Here is an 18,671-nt window from a genome sequence, read left to right on the forward strand (position 1 = left end):
AAATTGCAGAACGTTAGAAGAGTTTCAGAAGAGAAGGTGGAGAGACAGAGAGTCGTAAATAGTTCAACCGCATTCAGTCTTTGGCAGTTTTACTTATCAAATGATGGAAAGGCTCTGTAGAATGTTTGCAGTGTTTTGTGCTAGTTATTCATCACATTTGAATAAATATTTTCATTGCTGGATGAAGAAAGAGTTTGAAGCGCTTCTTTGGGCAGTGGAGGATAAGATAAAAGATAGCAAGGAAGATATAACCCGAGAAATAGTGGAGCTGGAGCTGGCCATCATAAACTCCCTAAAATAATTAAAATATGCACATGTTAGTACACTGCTATTCTTTATTTGCTTTGTGTTTGGCTTTTTCTTTTCAGTATGTCTATTGTCTCACGTGCTGTATATACGAATTTGTTCTTTTTGACATATTCTATGAGAGATTTCCATGTGGGGTCTTTTTTCAAAAGATCCATGCTCCCGACTACTATCACTGTGTATTTAGCTCTGGTCAGAGCGACATTCATTCGCCTTATGTCGTTCAGAAATCCTATCTTTTTGCTGCGCACTGTCGATATAACAATGCAGTCCTTCTCCTGTCCCTGGAACCCATCCACTGTAGAGATTTCTACGTTTTTGATCACACTTTTCATCAGACGAACCTGACCTTTGTACGGGCTGATAACTCCCACAGATGCATAGGTTTTTAGAGCCACGGGAAGAAGCTGTGCAACAATCGCACACTCTTTTCTATTGCAGACTTCTTTGCTGTTTACTTCCTCTGTCCCTGCCGCATCGATAAACGCGAAAGGCAGACATGACTCCAAAGACACGCCATTTTTTAATTTTCCATTGTAGAATTCATTGCTTGCAAATTCTGAAATAGCTGCATGCATTCTGTACTGCGTGTCGAGAAGAATGGGCGGGATAGAGACAGACATTCTTTCGAACAAAGTCACAGCAAGGTCTTTAGACTGCGAGAGAATGGTGGGCGGGAGCTGCATGGGGTCTCCCACAAGCACAATGGTTTTAAGCGATGATCGCAGCGGTATAATTGAGCTGGGCTCTGTTGCCTGGCATGCTTCATCGATCACCACAGCATCAAAGGGCACATCTTTAAGAATGATCGAACCTGCCATTGATAGTGTTGAGAAAACAAGCCGTGCACACAGCACAGCCTCTTTACAGTCGTATTTTGCCTGCTCTGAGATATTTCCATTTTGCTGTGAAATATTTCCATATGCGGTATTATTATCTACGTTACTGCCACTCGAGGGTGATGAAAGGCTTTCACCAGCTGATTCTGAAATGTGCATGCTAGAGGAGCCTGCTGGGTCTGGTGCAGCGTGCTGATTGTCCACTGAGCTTTTGGAGACTAGCGGACTGCCCACGCGCATCCACTGATTGCTCTGCACTAGGCCTTTCCACACTCCTCCACTTTCTATTAGCATATCAACTGCTGCATTGCTCGGGGCGCATACGAGCACTCGGTGTTTGTCTAAGAGAAGATGGGATATGATGCTCGAGATTGTTTTTGTTTTTCCCGTGCCTGGCGGGCCCTGTATGAGAGTGATGTCCTTGTGCAGCGCAGTCATTACTGCAGTCTGCTGGCTCTTATTCAGCTGGTTGTAGAACTCTGCGACTTCTTTGCACTCTGATGTGAGGGAGTTCAGTCTATTTTTCTGGTACTGGACATTCATTGCTTTTTCTCTAAAACTTCCGTGTGTGTTGGCTGGCTTGCACGGAGAGAATATTTTGTGCCTGAAAGAAAGACTTTGCATTCGGATAAGCGCATCGTACTCCCTCATTCCCGTGATGACATTTGCAACCACCTGAAGATTCACTTTGTAGTATCTATTCTGCTGCTCAAGAGTCTTTTTGTCCACAGCAATGCTGCACTGTCCGTTCTTGTGGTGCATCACAAGGCCTGTGCAGGAATCGCTTCCATCTTTGCTTTCTATTTTCACTACGTCGTTTATTAGCAGTACAGTCTCCTGTTTTAGGTACACAACAGTGAATGTTGTTATCGTTTGGCTCTCACACATTGCAATAACTATCCCATCAACTGACACTTTTGGGAATTCTTCGCTTTCACTATTTGCCTCTATGGATGCGAGTGTTTCCTGTATGATGTTCGAAGAGTACGCCTCAAAATATTCTGAAAATTTTGCATAAGATGGCTTGACAGCAGAAGTGTGTTCAGGCTTTCTGTTTTGCACTACGGAAATGATAAAATCCCTATTTGTGCATATTTCTTCATATGCTGGCTGTGGAGGCTTCTGCCATGCAATGATGTTCTGTGTGCGGGGAAGCAGTGCAGTGTCTTTTTCTGCATGCTCCACTGTTTGGTCTTTTTTCTTGTCAACCATTCGCTCTGCCCTCTTGAACAGCCTTTTCATGGCTTCGTCTTCTTTCAGGGCGTTTTCTTTTTGAATTCTCTGAAAACTGTTTACTACCGATTTTACTACTGTCTTGTGGTCATTCGCGAGGAGTAGGTACTTGTCAAAAAGATTTTTTAGGAAAGTCAATTTCAGATTCCCTTTAGCTGCCATCTTCAAGTCCAGTGTGTGTATCCATTCGAAGCTTATGTCTGCGCCATCGCACACTATCTTGTCTAAGTTAACAACAATGTAATTAATCTGCGATAGCACAGGGTCTGTGATGGGAAGACTCAGCAGCGCATACAACAGCTTGAGAATAACGCATTCTTCGGCTATATTTTCGTGTGTCTGCGGGCTGCAATCATTCTGCGTGGTCTCGCATAAATCACTTCCCGTCTTATCTCCTCTGCTGAGTATGTAATTGCTGATGTACTTTTCAATGACCATGCAGAGCCCTTCTACACCTGCTGGCACTATGTGAGTCATTTTGTACAGAAGTGTGCACTCTTTAATCAGCGACAGAAGCACTTCTACTTCCACTGACTCCAAATGCTCAACGTGTTTTCTGTGCTGAAAAGATGCCATCATAACACTATCTCTCCCATTCAGCGTGGACTTGTCAATTTTATCCAGTCTGCTGCTTATTGCATCATTTAGAGTGCTAAATGCAATGTGCAGCTGGCTGTGATACTCTGGCCTGTATCTAGTGCTTTTTGGGTGCATTCTAAAAAAGAACAACGAAATAAAAGCGGACACCACACAGTCAGAGTATGCATGCAATCTATCCCGCCACAGTCTGCAGCAGGTGATCAGCATAATCTCCAACTGTTTGGTGTCAATGCTCTTTAGCGGGCCATCTCTTTCTGGTACTTCTATCCTTGGAACTTCCTGTATTCGACGAGTGTATGTGTTTATGGCATCTACTGTCTCAAGCACAAGGCTGCGCATCATGCTGTTGTACTCCTGTGCAACTCCTCTGTGCACCGCATACTCTGCTTGGAAAAGCAGATACTCGAGCATGCCGCTCTGAAAGAGATCTATGAGCGAGATATCTCTGTTTTTTGACATTTCAACAACCCCCAAATAAACTCTTTTTATGATGCTCTTACTGTTGGACATGTATCCGTTCTTTAGTACAAGGAGCTTGAGCGATTTTTTTATATTCAGCTTTATGCCCAATTCGAGCATCTCCCACGTGGTAAAAAGAAGGAGTATTTTTATGTCCGATGGCTCCTGTCTGTTTTTCGACAGAAAGTGGTCGAGGTTCAGCTTCAGAATTTCATCAAGCGTTTTTTCAATCAGCTCCAAGTTGTTTTTGCTGTTTTTCTTGGGCTCTCCGGTTATACTCACTTCTCCAGCAATCAGTATTTTGTAAATACTGAAAATAACGGCCATGCTGTCAGATTTTGGGCTCTTAACTACTTCCTCCAAGATGCTGTAGTGCGGGTGCACAAGAGCTCCTCCAAGGACCACAAAAATAAATAGCGATTTTAGAAAGTTTCTTTCTTTGTACTTTGCAGATTCTGCATGTATTTCTCTGTGCATTTTGTAAAAAAATGTGCCTCCTGCGGCCATTCCAGAAAGATATCCTGGCGTGCTGTACAGCTCGCACACGCTTACAATGCACCACTCTTTCAATGTTTCTTCTCCTGAAAACAGGAATATTATCGGAATTAGGGGAGTGGGAGGCACCAGGCGAATAAGCTTGTTCCTTTCTATGAACTCTCTAAGGGGTGCTCTAAGGACCGAGTTTTCACGCACTAGCTCGAGCCACATGTACTCAGAGAGCTCGAGAAAAGAGTCCGTTGATCCTCTAGCTAGGCCCTGCCTGATAGACTCTATTTCCTGCGGAACATCCATGCCTTCCAGCTGGGAAAAGTCTTCTGCCATTCTGTATCTTTGGATCTTCATGAGGGTTGTTTTTGAATGATCTACTTTCTGTATGTCTTTGCGAAGAGGGTCGGGCATAAATAAAAAATCTGCAAATTGGAGAATGCTTAAAAATATAGATATAGCCCAAGGGAGCGCAAAACACAGTATTTTACGAAGACTGCAAAACAGCGCAAATATGCCAAGAAAATAGTAGAAAATATCGTCTTAATTTCGCATGGATGGCAGTGCACAGTTGATGATAGGCAGAGAATGAACGCAAAGCCAGGAGATTGCGTAGCTCTTAAACACCTGCGAATAATTTAAATTGTGCAGCTTATCTTTAAATCATCTTGAGAATACTGCCAGTGCATCCTTGAAGAAAGTGTACACTGTTTTTTCTGCTAGAAAGTTTAGCTAGAAATTACAGCCATAAGAAAATGAAAAAACAGCGGTAGAATCAGTGTAGAAAAAGCAGTAGTAATTATAATAACTTATTTATTCAACAGTAGGTGCTATGCTGTACGCATCCTAGTTATTCCATGAATCAAGATAGATCTTAGGGAGCATATCTTTCACTACTTCCAGCTCGTCTTTGTTCAGGATGTTCTCTACGCTTTCTAGGCCTAGAGTGCTCTCTTCTATCTCCTCTATCTCATCTGGCAGCTCTTTACATATCGATTTAAACCGGCTTCTTTTCTCCAGCAAGTCTTCCAGCTCCTGGTAGTAAGTGGCATCTTCTTCTTTCTTCTTCTTCTTTTTCAGCTTCTTAAAGAGGGTTTCTATGTTTGTGTCTATTTTCTCAAGGAGAGAATGGTAGAACAAATAGCTTATGTGCGTGCTTCTGTTTTCTATTATCTTTTTCCGGTTGTTTGCGTTTATTTTCTCTACTTTTTTTAGTATTTCAAAATAGTCCGTGCTTTTCTCTATGCTTTCTATCTCTGTCTCTTCGGCCAAGCTGCCTAGGATCGCTGAAAGAGCCTCATTGATGTCTGCAGGCGGGTCTGACTTATTCGTTATTCTTCGGCTTCTTTTTTCCTCTTCTGTTATCTCCAGTGTTTCTACATCCACTGTGTCAACGAGCGATCCTATGAGACTGTTTAGGATGTTTTTGTTTTTTTTTGTGCTTTCCAGCTTTTTGTTTTTTATTTCTTCTGAGAACGGCTTCTTGTTTCTTTCTTCCAGCAAGCCATACGTCTCCTCGGACAGAGGCTTTAGATATTCATATACATACGTATTGAGCGCGGTGTTTGTTAGAATAAACCCCTCTGTTGGCTTTGTTCCCTGGGTGCTCTTAAGCGTTTTTGTGTTTGGGTTGTTCTTTATTGGAGTATGCGGCTCCGCTGACTTCCCGTGCATAAAAAACAAAAGACCCGAAATATTTAAATAAGCATGAAGGCCTTAGAAGTGCCAGAACGAGTGCATAATCCATTAAAAAGCGATGAATAGTCCGAGTGTTCATTTATCCACAAACAATCTGCTTTTACAGCACATAACCAAACAAATCCTAAAAAGTACAAAACATCAAAATCTCAAGTTCTCTGCTTACAGATTATACCACTCTGATTGTCTATACTACTAAAGTGTATACTTGCTATCGCATTCTTAGTTTCTGTGATTTTTATGTCAGTCATATGCTGTAGCATTCCATGTATATGCAGCTTATAAGAGTATAAATAAATTTTCTTTTATTTTGATCTCAATGCAAACTCTACTCTTGCATCTGCTGGAGACAATTGTTCTTGGAGTGAACTGAAGTAAATTTGAAAAAGTCTTATACCAGTAAATTTATTACAAATAGAATATACACTATCTTACTCAGAAGTGTAGAAATACGATACTAACAAGACTTTTAGATAGTCTTTGATATAGTCTTTGATGGATTTTGTACCTCTGTATCTTGAGGGCCTATCAGTATGCGGCGCTCTACAAAGCTTCTTCCAACAGCTGGCCTTTCCTTTATTATTTCAACAGTGGTAGGAATAAGACAAAATAAAATCATGAAAATGGTGTAGAAAATCACTGCTAAAGCTCTCAGAGACACCGAATTCATTTTTTCCAATAAATTCTCGCAGAACCTAGTTACCACAGGAGAGTCGATTGAATACAAAGTGCTGAAGACAGCGGCCAGAATCATCAGCACTACAGAAGCTATGACAAACATAACCGTGCATGTGTATATGTACGACTTCCAGTCGGCATCAAAAATTGTTTTATCTATCACCGGTATCTGCTCCTTAGAGTACATGCCCAACTTGAAGTGTTTGAAGGCCGAAAAGAACGACATAAATCCACTAAACATGATGGAGCACAGACACAAGATAGTATTTATCCCCTCGATGAAGATAGAGGCAACACTTTTCGCTTTAGCTCTGTATCCGCTCTTAATGATCGAAAGAGGGAAGGTGCAGATGGCATATAATAGGTTTATGGTGCTTGATGAAATGCATATTTGTTTGAAATTGTTCACAATGATATTGGGAAGCTCGCCTAGCATTTTTTCCTTGATGTTTTTCTCGAGAGTAACAATACCTGAACCAAGGCGCACCTCTCCCAGCACTGCTCCTGCACAGAATGACGCAGAATGAACAAAAACAGAGAAGAACCAGTTTATGGCCGTGATCACTGCCAGATAGAAAGCTTTTCCAAGAAGAGGCTCTTTGCTGTACCACAGAGCAAATTTTGACAAGTATGTTAAAGCCTCTGCACAAGAGTTTATATTGCACAAGAGTATGGGGACGGTCAGAGGCGCGAATATAACAGCTGCCCACACAGCAATCACTGTGGCAAATTTTGTTTTAATATCGGCCTTTCCTTCGTTCAGTTTGTTTATCTCTCTTTCGTACACTTTCTTCTTATCCTCGCTTAGATCCTTACTCCCTGTTATCTCTTCAAATTTTTCCATGTTTTTTATAATATCTATTTTCACGTCCTTAAAGCCGTCTTTTGAGGTGATTTTAAACTCTGGATCGTCAATGTCTTTTATCTTCTCCTCTAGCAGTATTTCTCTAAAATAAACAACGGAAATTGTAATGTACGTGAAAAAGATGCTCAACGAGGCAAGTGTTGATACTGCTACAAAGCTGTTCCCAAAGTCAGCATCCCAAAACCTAGTGAGCAAGGCCATGATCCCAACGGATATCCCCACTGACTCTGCTAGACCAAAAATACAGGCTATAAGAGTTGTGACAGGCTTAATTTGGCGAGAATAGAAGCCCTCCAGAAACTTTGATATTCCATACAAAATCGCAAAAATGGAGCTTACCCAGGCAGAAAACTCCACAGTGATGCGCACAGCCTTTGCCATCCTGTACAGAGAAAGAACTGAAATAAAATCAGTAGCTCTTGCAGAGTCAAACAGAAGAAATCCCGCGTATACAAACAGCAAAACAGATGAAATCGCAAATACCGTTAGAACCAAAAAATGAACTATGGATTGGAGTGTTGTCTTTTTCCCTTTGATGTACTTGAGCTTTCCTTGCGACTGTATCTGCTCTTCGATCTTTTTATACGGTGCAAAATTCGACAGCTTAATGTTTATTCCCATCGTTATAAGTATAAGGGGCACCACTGATCAATTAGCATAAATAGCTCTCTCCTGTTTTTCTCCTTGCCATCTGAATCTCTACTATTGCATGGTATTTATGCTCTGCTCCAGTAAAAGAGTATTAAACTGCACATTCTACTTCTGGAGACTTTTGCACTATTTTTCCGTGCTGCAATGCCAATTAATTTTTTATTTGACCTCATCATAATCGGTCAGAGCTAAAAGAGCCAGTCATTTTACGGTAAAATATAGCCAATCAGAAATAAACAGCTAAACATCTACAGGCCAGATAAACTTGGCAGGAAGAAAACACAATCTAAAACCGTCTGAATCGCATCACTAATCACAGCCTGCAGTGATTTCAGCTATCTTCCAGAGCACGAAGGACCGGTAAACTATTCTCTGATTTATTTAAATAATATCGAATCACCATAGGATAGCCCTCTATTTCGAGTCTCTGAATATTCCAACGACTATTGCGTGATCTCTCTCGTACGGCTCCAGAGTTGTCTGCTCCTTTGGCTTGATGTCTAGTTTTCTCAGGATGTTCACTTCGTTTGCAAACACCTCAGCAGGGGCCTTGACTGAGTCAATGCAGTTTGCTTTGATGGAGATGACAACTCCTCCCTTCTCCTTCAGGAAGTATTTTGCATTGAGCCCAACAATTCTTGCCTGATCTGGCTGTGCTACATCTGCAAAAATAACATCGACTATTGGCACAAGCATTCTGTATCTCTGCGGCAGCCTAGCGTCTTCAATGATCGGCACAATGTTTGTTCTTTTCTTTGCCAGGCTGAGCAGATCTCTTCCTGATCTGTGGCTGAACTCAACAGCGTACACCACTCCCTCTGGGCCCACGAGATCTGATACGTGCGACACGCTTGTCCCCGATGCTGCGCCAAGGTACAGCACCTTTGATCCGGGCACAATGTGGATGTTCTCGAGGCCTCCAAGGATCCCTGCAGCAAGCTTGCTTCTGAACGGGTTCCATGCTCTGTACTCCACTTTGTTGTCGTCTGGGCCTGCAAGAATCCTCTTCTCTCCGTACACAGACACGCCCGGCGTTAAATTGCGCGTTGCAAGTGTTTCTTCTTTTCCTCTGGCTAAAAACACGCCTTTAAATCTGGGGTGGGGCTGCAGAACAACTTCCTTTGACTTTGCCCCCTGTTTTTTGTTCTGGAATCTGTTTGGCTGTCCTCCCTGTCGGCCTGCATTGCTAAACGGTCTTTTTTTGTCTCCTCTTCCTACTGCCATAAAATTTTACAATGAGCGAAATATTTTAAATAATTTATGTTTTTTATTGTGCTAATAGTGAAATAAATAAAAATAGTCTAACAGCTATTTGGATAGCATCCCGAGAAAAGTGCATTTGTATGAGCACTCGAAATGCATGAAAGGTTTTATGATCACGTGTATCAGTCAGATAAGATATACCTCTACTAGTGAAAATTTAGCAGTAATGTTCTACAGCAATAAATTACCGATTCTTCCTCCAGCATTCTACTTGACAAAGATGAGCATAGAAAATAACGAAAGATTGAATCAGTATCTAATGAATATATTATTGATAGTTGGTGTTTATGCTTATTTGTCTGGCTGGTAAATGCTCTACCACTCCATTCGCATTTTCTTCTTTCTTACCTCTTCCTCCTGCTCCTCTGTCTTTTCCTCTTCGAACTCTGTTACGTACTTTATGCCTCTCGTCTGTATCTGTCCGAGCTTTCTTCTTTTCTCTTCCTGTTTTGTTGTCTGCTCCTGCTCCAGCATTCCCTTGTTCCCGTACACGCCCAGCTTGTACCTCTCCAGCACTTCCTTTTCAATTGAGCTTTCTATCTTTGCTACTCTGGCTGCTTTTGCCTCTCGGGCTCTGTCCTGTCTCTCTGCCTTCTTTCTCTTGTGGATGTACTCAGGACGGCCCATATGGTCTAATAGCGCTTTTCTTTCTAGGTAGTCAGAGAGTTTGGTCAGCCGCTGTTTACACTTGTGCAGTAAAAACACGCCCCAGCCTTTGAGCTCTTCGCTTATCGTCTTGAGCGCGGTGTCGTAGTCCTCATCCAGCTCTACTTTTTCGTAGAGCGACTTGGGCTTGTGTCTTCTCTCTGGCTCTTTCATCAGCAGATACAGCTTCCCCTTTATTTCTCTGACTGTTGCGTACTTGGAGTTAGACAGAGGACAGGAAGCTCTGCTGCACAGCCCGGTGACATTGTTTGCGTTTCTGCAGAGTGTTTCTGTTTCTGTTTTCATCTTGAACGAACAAAAGCTGCTTGCGCCTCCAATGCTGCTCCATATGGTCTCGTCATCCAGCATAGTAAAAAAAATGTTTGCAGAATGTAACGGTCGTGCTTATCACTCGGGTTCACAGCATTTTTCAACACATTACTGGATCCCTTGTGGTCTAGTGGCTAGGATTTCGCGTTTTCACCGCGACGGCCGGGGTTCAATTCCCCGCAAGGGAATCTTTTTATTATTTTGCGATGGAGAGTGGAAACAAGAATTCAGCGATATTCAGTGCAGCACTGCAGGAGCACGCCCAGAGAGAAGGAGAAGGAAGAGAGAAGGGTGGGAGCGGGAGTAAGAAGAGTGTCTGCCATAGCCATCTGCTTGGAGTGTGTCCAAGACACGAGCTGAAGAGTTCTTTTCAAAATGCGTGTTTGTATGACCACCCAAAAGAGAATGGCATTGTACACTCTGAAGTATCTACTTTTTCTTCGGGTAAAATGGGATACTACGAGCATAGAAGCTTTCTTCTTAGAAGCGAAAGACTGAAGGACGAAGTAAAACAGATTCTAGGAAAGATGAAGAAACAGAAGATGGAGACCAAAGAAATGGTGCGCTACAGAGAAATAAAGAAGAGAGCAAAAATATTTGAGATAAATGGAAAGATGGAGCTGGCGAGCATTGAAAAGAGCAAGCTGAGACAAGAAGAAGAGAAAAACAACAAAAACAAAGCGGTCAGAATAAAGTGCAAAATATGCCCGCAGTATCTCCCATGGATGGAAAATGAAAGAAAAGCACACTACGAGGGAAGAGTGCACAGAGCATATATAAAGATGCGAGAGTATTTGCAAAAGTACTATTCAGGTGCGATTCATGTAGATCAAAATAGAAGCTTTCTTAGTTGAACTGCTGCATCTCTTTTTTGTGATCTATACTAACTCTACTGCTGCATTTATTCATGGTGCAGTATGAACTAATTTTACTGGTATTTGGTTCATAAAAGTATCCTATAATGTGATACATATAGTGCAAAGTGCCAAAGCATCAGTTTAAATCATTTGAGAGCACTGAATGCATCTATTTCCTAACCGAGTTCAAATACAGCAAAATTATTAATTCTTTACAAATATTTTCAGTATGGGCTACATAGACTGTGAATACAACGCAATAGGAAGAGATAAAGCTGGCGTCATAGTGACCAACGAAGGATCAAAGATACTGGCAGTTCTGAACGGGCCATTTGAGCCAACGGGCAGTATAATCAATGTGCATGAGGGGACTGTTCGGGTCACCATCGCAGGAGCTGGTGCGCGCAGAACAGAATATGCAGCACACCAGGAGAGCATAGAAAAAACACTGTCAGAGATAATTTATTTGCGGGATTATCCAAGAAGCATATTGGACATCAGGGTGTTTGTAATGCTGAGTGCAGATAACGTATTTACAGCAATCCTCAACTCGATATCAATGCTCCTTATGAATGCTGGCATCCAAATGAAGGGAGTTTTGTTATCGGTCTACATGGACAAGTGCAGAAGCACTGCAGGGTACGTCTACTCAAATAAAAAATACCAGAAGCTGCTGCAAATAGGGACAAATGAAGAAGAAAGCTCTGCTAACTTGCTAGATGATCTGCTAGAGCGAATGCTGTTCTCATTAAAGGAGGACTATAAGAGGGATTGGATGCTTATATAGATAATTTGAGAATAAAACTCAGTGTACGTTATATATATTTTCTTTTTCGGTTATTTCCAGCGTTTGTAGCACTGTTTTATTTTTTGTGCTTCTACTGCTTGAATGTGCTAATTTCTTTGTACCTATGGAAGTAGTGATAATTTACTATATTCAAGAGAAAATTAATTGTTTTGTTTAGCTCGTAGTGATCCTTTGCTCAGGTTGAATGCATCGCTGTTTGTGACTTATTCACAAATGCTCTCCACCAGATATTTGAAATCTGCAGCTATATACAGGTTGTTGATCTTTGTTGCATGATTGCTCAGCCAACTAGTGCCATTCTTTCTTCTGCAAATTATTTTTGCGAGCTAAAACAGTTAGCATCTCAACTACACATAAAAATTTCAGCAGTAAAAGTATTTGTATGTGCTGCAATTTTTAATTCTTTTATGAAACAAACAGAAGAAAAGTACGCGCCATTGGTGCTAACAGGGTTATCCATGCTGAAAGAAGACACACATCCCGCTATTCTAGAGGGGTGCAAAAAAGAAACAGGGTTTATAGGTGTAAATAACTTCAGGAAAACAAGAAACATTTTCGGGCTCTCGCAGCCAACAACCGAAGGTATCCACAATCTCGTGAATTTTTATAAGAAAAAGATTGTTTGGATCAACCTGCGAGAAGAGCCCGTTATCTACATAAATGGCCTTCCTTTTGTTCTAAGAGATAAAAAGGCGCCTTTTTCAAACATCAAATCTTTTGTTGGAATATCTTTCAAAAGAATGGAGGAGATGGAGGAGCGGCTGAAAAAAGACATCGAGCAGCTGTCGCAGAAGTCCGACGGGTTTATAAAGGTGTACACGGAAAAAACACCAAAGACCCTGTGGCTCAACAACATGTATGTCCGAGAGGTGGAGACCGTCAGAGATATTTTCAACCGAGTGGGAAACATCAAGTACTACAGAATACCCATAACCCGGATGAACAGCAAGGAATCCTTCATATCGGCCCTGGACACTGTTCTTAATAAAATCCAAAAGAAAGAGGACTACCAGGACTATGTGATAGGGTTTAACTCAAGCAATGGGCTGGAGAAGACGTCGTATGGAATGAGCGTGTGTCTGATCCGAGAGCTGATAAACAGCGAGCCAGCCATCGAAGAGCAGAAACTGTCTACCTTTTCAAGAGTGCTGGAAGTGCTGGAAAAAGTGCACACAAAAGATAATCTATCTAGTTTTTTGATAAAAACAGGAAACGTTGTGCCTATCTTGGAAAAAGCCATAAAAGGAAAATATACGATAATAGAGCGGCTGATCCATGCAATGAACCTGGCAGACATCAAGCCCTTTGTGAATATGATTTTCAGCGAGATAGAGTACAATATTCTCCCTGCCTTGCTGGAGAACGTTCTTACATTCCAGTGCTACAGAAACAGAGAATCACTAAAAAAATCAGGCGTTCTTTTGGAAAGATACATTTCACTGGTTCTGTATGCCATATACAGGAAAGAAGGTATAGAGCACTCGTTCATAGACTGGATCACTGGCTCGCCAATCATCCAGGGAGTGATCAATGAGGTGGCAATTAAAAGCCCAAATAAAAATATATTTCTTCCCGCTGTTATCAACCAGAAAAGCAGCACCGACGAGGAGTGGACAGCCATCATAGGCGCAAGCACAGTTCTCCGGGCAGACAAAGATCAAAACGAGATACTCGCAAAAAAAGTTCTGAAAGCTGAAAAAGAGAAAGATCTGATTATTGAAATGCACCAGCCCAATATTGACACAGACTTGTCTTTTTTGAAAACTCCTGCCATATGGATCAACTTAAGAGCCGAGCCAATTGTCTATATAGAGGGAGTGCCTCACTCGGAGAGAGAAAGAATAGAGCCAAACCATAACATAAAAGCACCATCGGGCATAACAGATGAACTTGTGAACAACCAGGAAGAAATACTCATACGAAGGATCCAGAACGAGGGAAGCCAGCTGCAGGGAGAAATACTTTTGTTCGTAACAGAGTCTAACAAGATAAAAACAAAAAGAGCAAATGTAAAAGAAAAGAAAGTGCAGACATGCAGAGAGTTTATATCAGAGCTAAAAATGGTAAACTACATGCGAATTCCTATGATTTCCAAGGCTCCTCTTAACCCAAATATAGTTGATATGGTGTACGCTGTGCTAGCTAGCAACAATGGAATGCCAGTTATTTTGCAGGCCACAGGGTATCTGGGAAGAACAAGAATCATAAAAACGCTGGCAGATGTCATCAGAAGAACAAAAGAAATGCAGAGCAAAAAAGATGTGCTAGATCGGCTGGCACGGCCTGTTCTTATACGGTCGATAGAGACTCTTATCAGAATATTGTGCAACGGAATTGTGTCTGAAATAATAGTGAGAGAAGCGTGGACTCGGATAGAAGGGAAAGACATATACGATATGTACAGCACAGGCCATCTGTCCTCAAAGCATCTCATAAATTACATACTACTAATATCGCTGGCCTCGTATATACTCGAAGAGAGTACAATCTCGTTTAGAAAATGGATAAATCAGAGAAAAGACATCCTAAACCTCTACAAAAGCATAGAAGATATTGAAAATACACTGGAGATAGATAGTGTGTGCAACCTGGACGAGCAAATACAGAAGAACATTGACATGTGTGTGGAAAACAAAACTGAGCTAATAAACAGACCGTGGGGACAAGTGCTGACTCCTCACACAATTCTTAAAAATGATTTTTTTCCTGCACTAAGAGTCCTACAAACAGACACAATAGACATAAAAGGATGCTGCAACTTCAGAACAGTAGAGTTTAACGAAGACATCACAGTGGGCCTAGCGCAGCCAACAGCCTGGGGTGTGCAGTCGCTGGTAGAATACTTCAATCCCTCGGAGTTTAAGGTGCAGAGTGTCAGTGTAAGAGAAAATGGCGCTCATGAATACAATGCGAGAAATAGAGAAGTGCACTGGTTTTGTCTGCGGCAGGAGCCAGTTGTATATGTGAATGGGTTTCCCTTTGTTCTTCGCACAACTGATCTAGTCTATGAAAATGTGATCACTGAAGGCATCAACAGAAAATGGGTGGAAGACATGGAGGAAAGAATGAAAAATGACTGCATTGAAGAATCTGCAAAAGAAGGTCTGATTTTGCACAACGAAGTGATAATCGACAATGAAGCAGAGCTGTCTGCTGAAAAGGCAACGGGAAGCAGCATTCTGACTCCTAAAGAAGTATTTGTGAACCGAACGCTAAAGTACTATCGAATGCCAATATCAGACGAGCAAACGCCTCTACCTGAAATATTCGATGAACTGCACAAAATAATTTTGTCCATTCCAAAGCCCAGAATTCTCGTGTTTTCTTGCCAGATGGGCAGAGGTAGAACTACAACGGGCATGGTGATAGCACGTCTTATTGCCTTCACAGAGAGCCTTAACGAAGCTTCTTCAGATAGCAGAAAGAGAATACTGGAGGAGAAAAGATCTCAGGTAGTATATGAAGACCAGTACAGAGTCATATCAAAACTCATACAAGTGCTCCCGATGGGCCGAGAGAGCAAAAACCTGGTGGACTCCATCATTAAGGAGTGCAGCCACATCCAGAACATATACGAAGCAATTGCGCAGCGTAAGGACAACACTGGATATCTGATAAGATACTTTTATCTTGTGTGCTTTGGCTCTTTCCTCTTGGAGAAAGAAGAGAAAACATTTGCTAGGTATCTTAGCGATAGAATAGAAATAGATGTGATTGCCAACGAAAGAGAATACTAGTGCAGTACACTTTTATTTTTATGACAAATAAATAAAAAGAATACTTACTGAAATGCAAATAATTTCTAAAGCTACACCATTCAATTATTTTCGGATTTTTTAAATAAACAGAACACTTGAGAAGATAGTTCTTATCTGTTGTTATGAGTGATTGGCTGGTCAGTAGATATTTATCTTATTGGTGCATGACTGAGCTTCTTTACTGGTGTACTTAATAGTCCTATCATGTGTCTGATGGCTTTCAAATACTTACTGCTCGCTGGTTTTAGTTTTACAAATTGTTACTAACTTCTTATTTCTTGAATGGGTGCAGTGGAGAATTACCATGCTGATGTGTCAGAGTGCCAATGTCTAAGAGACTTCAGAACTATTATTGTGCTACAGAAACAGTTTGCAAATACTCACAAATAATAGGTCTATACTTGTACTCTTTTATTTAAAAATACTGGGCAATAGAAAGCTATACCAAGGAACAAATAAAAAATCAAAATGCCCATATTTAAATTCGACTGATTAATACATATATGAGTTGGCTTAGAGAAACATGGGATCGGTCTGTAAACCATGTGTATGCAACAAAGGATGCATTGCTTAAGAGCAAAGAAACTAAAGAGCCAGTCACACTGGAAACAACCGTAGAGGAGACTGCTGATGAAAACACTAATAATGAAGACACAACTTTTAGTGGGAAAATCAAGAACATATTTAATTCTTACTGGTCAAAGTGTATTCTTAAAGCTCTTGGCATAGTTTCCGTCAAAGTTCTTGGGGTAGTTGATGATTCTGTAACGAGCATAGAAGGCCACTTTGAGACAAACATTTCCAGCATGTTCAAAATGTACGTAGCGCTGTTTATAGGATTTCTGCTTATCTTCTTTTCCTCCAGCATCTACGTTATGTCTATTATCTTTTTATGCAATGCATTGTCTGGATACATCGAATTGTCTGGCATTAACAATGGGTGGTTAAGTGCGGGCTTGCTTATATTCAACTTTACGCTATACGGCATCATGACTGCTTTGTTCTACATTGGCTTAATGCTGTACTTCACTACTCTGGTTAATATTTACTACAACGACCTACACAAGGGAGACAATCTGACACGAGATCAGAAAATATACAACGTTTTGTGCATGTTTTCATCTGTCATGGTGGTTTCTTTCAACTTGATGCTGATAAGATATCGAACAACTCTTTTGTACTTCTTCAACATGACAAAAATGGGAGTCTTTGCCAATGTGTTCGTCTACTTTGTATTTTTCTACAGCAATGTGTTGATAATAAAATATCTTTACAGTATTGCGCGGCAGTATATGAGACAAAAAGTGGGAAAACAGTACACACCAAACTACGCAATAAGCTTGTACAGCACAATAGCAATATTGATTTTCAGTGTGACCATGACAATGCTGACTGGAAATGCAATTAATATGCTCTTTTATACAAAGGCAATTGCTGCCAAAATGATATTGATGTAACACAACTGATTGTATATAGTAGCACAAGGTAAACATAAAAGATAGGCATACGATTTTGCAAACCATAGCGAGTGCGTGTAGAGAAAGATTGATCCATGAGTTACACTATTTCTGTGTGTAGTAAATCACATCAATCTGGTATTTATAAATAAAAAGAATTGCACTCTCAAATATACAGAGTATTTTAAATGCATTTCTACTGACTTAATTTCTCTATGCAATCCCGTTGAATATGACTCTATGATGGGCTACGTCATCTTTAAACATCAAAACCACGGAAAAGTATTCTTTTGTGTACATGATAGAGACCTTTTCGCAGAGGCCCAGTAGATTGTTCAAGTATCTCAGGGATGAGAAATAAACGGTTACTTTATCCGTTCCTTCCAGGAGAATATCGAGAGCGCTGATCTGCACCACATCTGTGCTGCTCGAGTTTTCAGCACAAAAGTACAGAATGCCGTTTGACAGGTAGATAGATGTTTCTATGTCTGCCTGCAAATTAACAAACCTTTTAAAAACCTCTGTCTCCACAATGACCTTTGTGTTCCATTCGTCTGGAATTTCGTACGTAAAAAAGTCTAACAAAAGAGGCTGTATTGTATTCACAAGGGTGTACTTGTCTGTGTCATGCGTGAACTTAAGAGAGCCCTCTACTTCTTCGATGGAGCAAGAGTCAGAAATAGCAGCCATTAATATTTCAGTTGAGTACACTCTTGGGACTGCAGACCCTGTTGCGCTGCAGTCGCACACAGTTATGGCTGTAAGCTTTGTGGTCTTAGAAACCAGCTGAATTGAGAACTCTCCCACAGACAGGCTGCATGTGTTTGACAATTTTAAAGTCCCCAAGACCTCGTTCAATATTTCGCTCATAAAAAGAAAAAGAATTCTGTTTATAACACAATAGATTCTTTAGAGCAGAAAGATAGTAGAAGATAGAAGACCAGAGTGCCCTTCAGAAAACATCTAAAAAAGCCCAATATCACTAGAGGAATAATCATTGCAGAAATGTGGCAATTCATCAACACATGAGCTGCTCTTTTTCATTCATGCTACCTTTCTCATCAATTATATTCTGAAACTGCACGAATATTTTCATCATTATTAAAGCCAGTGCAAAGTAAATATATACTGCTAAGTTCTCTTTTATTTCTTTATATCTTTTTCTACCTTCTCTTGAAAAGGCACTCTAGATAGAACATTTAGCCAACTTTCTGTTTTCCAAATAAGCTCAACAGTGCTCCAATGCTCTCGAATCACGCACTCTTATCTTTCAATTGCAGTGTAGAAGAGCTTGGCTGTGTGCTCAGCTGTGTGTTTAGCCCACAGTGCCTTTTGGCAAATATTTTATTATTTCGCTCCACCGCTTGACAAGAGTAAAGTACTTATCCGGGCTCTTCTTCTTCAGCTTTGCAACTGTGCTGTCTCCAAAGAACATCGGAATAAACGTATTCACCAGGCATATCTCGCTTATGTTGTTGATGTGGTGGCTCTGGTGTGCGTATATCATGAGACAAAACAGCAGCTGAATGATCTGAATGGAGTACGCACTGTTCTTCCTGTATATGCTCTGGATGATTCTGGGAATGTCTGTTTTCTTGTACTCTGGCCCAATAAGCGTCTCCAAAAGAGACTTGTCCACCAGACAGTCGAGCTTCTTCAGCAGATAGAGCTTGACAAAGCCAAAGACGTCTTTGTTCGAGTGTTTTTCGTAGTTGATGCTGTTGAACTTTTTGAAGTT

The 18,671-nt window shown here is 41.0% G+C and overlaps 11 protein-coding genes across 11 annotated transcripts; 4 read left to right on the top strand and 7 right to left on the bottom strand.

Moving 5' to 3' along the window:
- Window positions 1–335: 335 nt before the first annotated feature.
- On the bottom strand, window positions 336–4,337 carry NEMIN01_1601 (regulator of nonsense transcripts 1; the record flags this gene model as incomplete). Its single annotated transcript, XM_051477543.1, has 1 exon — window positions 336–4,337. The coding sequence occupies one exon, from the start codon at window positions 4,335–4,337 to the stop codon at window positions 336–338; it is 4,002 nt and encodes a 1,333-aa protein (XP_051333503.1).
- Window positions 4,338–4,769: 432 nt separating this feature from the next.
- NEMIN01_1602 (uncharacterized protein) lies at window positions 4,770–5,597 on the bottom strand (the record flags this gene model as incomplete). Its single annotated transcript, XM_051477544.1, has 1 exon — window positions 4,770–5,597. One exon carries the CDS (start codon window positions 5,595–5,597, stop codon window positions 4,770–4,772), a length of 828 nt encoding a protein of 275 aa, XP_051333504.1.
- A 493-nt stretch (window positions 5,598–6,090) lies between these two features.
- NEMIN01_1603 (uncharacterized protein) lies at window positions 6,091–7,785 on the bottom strand (the record flags this gene model as incomplete). The annotated part of the gene is made up of 1 exon (XM_051477545.1): window positions 6,091–7,785. The coding sequence occupies one exon, from the start codon at window positions 7,783–7,785 to the stop codon at window positions 6,091–6,093; it is 1,695 nt and encodes a 564-aa protein (XP_051333505.1).
- A 444-nt stretch (window positions 7,786–8,229) lies between these two features.
- Window positions 8,230–9,039, bottom strand: NEMIN01_1604 (rRNA 2'-O-methyltransferase fibrillarin; the record flags this gene model as incomplete). Its single annotated transcript, XM_051477546.1, has 1 exon — window positions 8,230–9,039. The coding sequence occupies one exon, from the start codon at window positions 9,037–9,039 to the stop codon at window positions 8,230–8,232; it is 810 nt and encodes a 269-aa protein (XP_051333506.1).
- Window positions 9,040–9,393: 354 nt separating this feature from the next.
- NEMIN01_1605 (protein MAK16) lies at window positions 9,394–10,092 on the bottom strand (the record flags this gene model as incomplete). Its single annotated transcript, XM_051477547.1, has 1 exon — window positions 9,394–10,092. One exon carries the CDS (start codon window positions 10,090–10,092, stop codon window positions 9,394–9,396), a length of 699 nt encoding a protein of 232 aa, XP_051333507.1.
- A 167-nt stretch (window positions 10,093–10,259) lies between these two features.
- On the top strand, window positions 10,260–10,907 carry NEMIN01_1606 (uncharacterized protein; the record flags this gene model as incomplete). The annotated part of the gene is made up of 1 exon (XM_051477548.1): window positions 10,260–10,907. One exon carries the CDS (start codon window positions 10,260–10,262, stop codon window positions 10,905–10,907), a length of 648 nt encoding a protein of 215 aa, XP_051333508.1.
- A 232-nt stretch (window positions 10,908–11,139) lies between these two features.
- Window positions 11,140–11,697, top strand: NEMIN01_1607 (exosome complex component RRP41; the record flags this gene model as incomplete). The annotated part of the gene is made up of 1 exon (XM_051477549.1): window positions 11,140–11,697. One exon carries the CDS (start codon window positions 11,140–11,142, stop codon window positions 11,695–11,697), a length of 558 nt encoding a protein of 185 aa, XP_051333509.1.
- A 428-nt stretch (window positions 11,698–12,125) lies between these two features.
- NEMIN01_1608 (uncharacterized protein) lies at window positions 12,126–15,455 on the top strand (the record flags this gene model as incomplete). The annotated part of the gene is made up of 1 exon (XM_051477550.1): window positions 12,126–15,455. One exon carries the CDS (start codon window positions 12,126–12,128, stop codon window positions 15,453–15,455), a length of 3,330 nt encoding a protein of 1,109 aa, XP_051333510.1.
- A 524-nt stretch (window positions 15,456–15,979) lies between these two features.
- Window positions 15,980–16,933, top strand: NEMIN01_1609 (uncharacterized protein; the record flags this gene model as incomplete). Its single annotated transcript, XM_051477551.1, has 1 exon — window positions 15,980–16,933. The coding sequence occupies one exon, from the start codon at window positions 15,980–15,982 to the stop codon at window positions 16,931–16,933; it is 954 nt and encodes a 317-aa protein (XP_051333511.1).
- Window positions 16,934–17,146: 213 nt separating this feature from the next.
- NEMIN01_1610 (uncharacterized protein) lies at window positions 17,147–17,803 on the bottom strand (the record flags this gene model as incomplete). Its single annotated transcript, XM_051477552.1, has 1 exon — window positions 17,147–17,803. One exon carries the CDS (start codon window positions 17,801–17,803, stop codon window positions 17,147–17,149), a length of 657 nt encoding a protein of 218 aa, XP_051333512.1.
- Window positions 17,804–18,248: 445 nt separating this feature from the next.
- NEMIN01_1611 (uncharacterized protein) lies at window positions 18,249–18,671 on the bottom strand (the record flags this gene model as incomplete). Its single annotated transcript, XM_051477553.1, has 1 exon — window positions 18,249–18,671. A coding segment is annotated over one exon (423 nt), but the record flags the coding sequence as incomplete, so codon positions are not given.

The sequence above is a fragment of the Nematocida minor genome (genome assembly GCF_024244105.1).
Source record: "Nematocida minor strain JUm1510 chromosome Unknown 7904, whole genome shotgun sequence".
NCBI lineage: Eukaryota > Fungi > Microsporidia > Nematocida > Nematocida minor.